Below are 2,727 nucleotides of genomic sequence, written 5' to 3'. Positions count from 1 at the left end.
TAAAACAAAAATGCACTTTCATTATGGTTGCAGTTCAGCTCTAACTAGGGTGTGATGGGAAAGTACAGTGTGCCATTCTTTATTGTCACTACCAAACAAATCCAACCCTCTCCCACCTGACCACACATGGGTTTGCAAACTTCTAGGGAAAAAATTACTCACTATTAAATAACACGCCCAGTCACTTTATTTTTTACACAGTCAAATCCCTCTCTTTTCTTTTTCTTTTTCTCTGTTCGCGTGTTCCTTCCCCCAAAAAATATGATGAAAATTACAAAAGAGACAGTGTAATACATACAAAAACAACACCCTTCAGATTCATTCCTATTTACTATTACCACCGGAGGCCACCAACAACACAACCTAAACTAAACCTACTCCTCCTCCTTCATGACTTCCACCCAGATTCCATAAATGATTGGAAAGTCAAAGGAACCCATGTTGGTTGTCAGAGAAGAAGTTCAATTTTTAGCAATAAAGAATCTCTGGACATTACTAATCTTTTAACTCATCATGATTGCTATGGAAGGAGTATTTTCAACCATCACATTCTGAAACCCATTTTGATCTTTCTCCCCCTCTTCAGACGATGACTCACTCTGTCCCTGTTGTTGCTCAGGTTGTCTCTCTTCTTGACTTTGACTCTCCATGATATGCATTAACAGCTCCTCCGGCTTCAACTCCTTCCCAAAATCATTCACATCAACCCTCTTAGGCTTCTTGCTGTACAAAACCTCCAGGTGGTGATAATAGGGACAGGTTTTCGAATCCTGAGGCTTCCTCTTGTTCTTCTCCTTCATCCTCTTGAAATACTTGTTTATGTTCTCCCATTTCTCTTTGCACCTCTTCGCACTGCGATCGTACCCGAGACCCTTCATGGCCGAAGATATGTCCTCCCAAAGTGGCCCCTTCGACACACCATTACTGCTACTATTGTTGTTCCCTTGGGACTGCACATCAAGTTGACTCCTCAACCTTATCAAAGCCTCCACTTCATCCTTCGGCCACCGCGAACTACTCATATGCACCAAATTCCTAACACTCATATTATTCCCACACTCTCGCTTATCCATATCACTCACATCACTATCACCACCTCCATTAGCAGTAACATTGATATTCCCACTTTGCTGGATGTCCCGGTGGCTGTTGTTTTCACCCTGGATTTTCTCCAGCAACTGCACCATGCCTTCAGCTTGGGTGAACTTTCTTAGAAAAGCAAGGACCATTTCATCTTTAACCGCGGCGATGGACCGCTCCTGAGCCAGAAGCTCCCGCTCTTTCTTGATCAGCGCCAGCTCCTCCTTCTTCCACGCTTCCTCCCTCGCCATTCGATCCTTCTCGCACTTCTCCAACACCTCCATGAAATTCCTCTGCAGCGTCTCTTGCCTCTCTATCACTTCCCTCATCAACCCCTCCAGAAACTGCGTCAGCTTCCTCTTCCTAAACCCCTTCCCCGAGCACGAAGTCGTCGAACTAGAATGCTCCCCCACGTACGCACTCACGGAACACGGAACCGCATCTAAAATAACATCAACGTTGGTGTTGTTGTCGGGCACGTGGGTCGTCGTCGTCGTCGTTGTTGTTTCTGGAGCGCTTACAGAGGGAGTCAGAAGTGAGTGGTGTCCTTCTAAAGCTTCCAATTGCTCGAAAAATCTATAAGTCTTGCTACCGTTGGATTTGCCACAACGACCTTCCTTGGTTCTCCTATGGTACTTGTAAATGTTCTCGAATTTCTCCTTGCACTTCTTCGCACTCCTGTTATAACCCGCCTCCGCTAATTTCCTGAATATACAAAAGAAATTCAAATCAATTCAATCACTACATTAGACAAAAAGAAATGGTTCAACCTAACTATGTCCAGCTAGAATGTATACTGTGTCGTACATTTATGTGTAACACTAGCATTACTAATTAAGGAATAAGCTTGAGAATAATGGGGATTCGAGGGGAAACGAAAAGAGAGACTTACTTTGAGACTTGGTCCCAGAGAGGGGCTTTGGGGTTTGTATCTCTGAAAGCAACGTCCATGTCAGACCTTATCTTGAGCAAGGCCATTGTCTCCTCTTTAGGCCACCGACTCGCGGCGGAATTCCGGTCACCGCCTTCGCCGTCCTCCGCTTTCATCCCCTCGGAGACCGCGGCGGCGCCTCCCTCCGGGTTCTCAAGAGGGGTTTCCGGGGAAGTATAGACTTCCAGCATCGGTTTCACCGAAGTTACAGCTGGGAAACAGTTGAGGGTGGGGGGCAAAGAGTGGAAAAAAAACAACCTTGGTGAAACCTAGTTACGGAAAAAAGGAAAATAAAGGTACTGTAATAACTGGGGTTGGGTTGTGACGACTGGTGTTTGTTTTGATGTAGGGGATTGAAATTGTTTGTGGTATTTCAAATTTCAAGGGCAACTATACCATTGTTGTTACTTACAAGTTTAAAAAGGGCGAGCATTTTGACAGGTGAATAATAATAATAAAAAAAAAAGGTTTAAAATTTAAAAAGAAGTGAAATGGATATGATCAGATAGATTCCATGGAGGAAGAGGCCCATACGTGGCGGCGTGGCATTGGTTGATGCTTCGTTACAAAACTTCCCACTTGTGTAAGTTTGACCTTTTGCACCCAGAGAGGCAAATTAAAATTTGACAGCTAGGGTCAATATTTGTGGGCTTTTTCTAAGGTAAATGAGAAAACATGGTGGTGGGAAGAAAAGTGGGTTTCTTTTATTGTGTGGT

The 2,727-nt window shown here is 44.2% G+C and overlaps 1 protein-coding gene across 1 annotated transcript; it reads right to left on the bottom strand.

The window, feature by feature from the left end:
- On the bottom strand, positions 1-2,473 carry LOC114163834 (trihelix transcription factor GT-2-like). Its single transcript, XM_028048187.2, has 2 exons — positions 1,973-2,473; positions 1-1,785 (listed from the first exon to the last, which is right to left on the bottom strand). Exons 1-2 carry the CDS (start codon positions 2,200-2,202, stop codon positions 504-506), a joined length of 1,512 nt encoding a protein of 503 aa, XP_027903988.2. The 5' UTR covers positions 2,203-2,473; the 3' UTR covers positions 1-503.
- Between the last annotated feature and the right edge of the window lie 254 nt (positions 2,474-2,727).

The sequence above is a fragment of the Vigna unguiculata genome, chromosome 9, assembly GCF_037176805.1.
Source record: "Vigna unguiculata cultivar grain cowpea cultivar isolate G323 ecotype 2 chromosome 9, ASM3717680v1, whole genome shotgun sequence".
In the NCBI taxonomy this organism is placed as follows: domain Eukaryota; kingdom Viridiplantae; phylum Streptophyta; class Magnoliopsida; order Fabales; family Fabaceae; genus Vigna; species Vigna unguiculata.
Note: the sequence above shows the minus strand (reverse complement) of the source record. Positions and strands in the feature narration are given on the sequence as shown.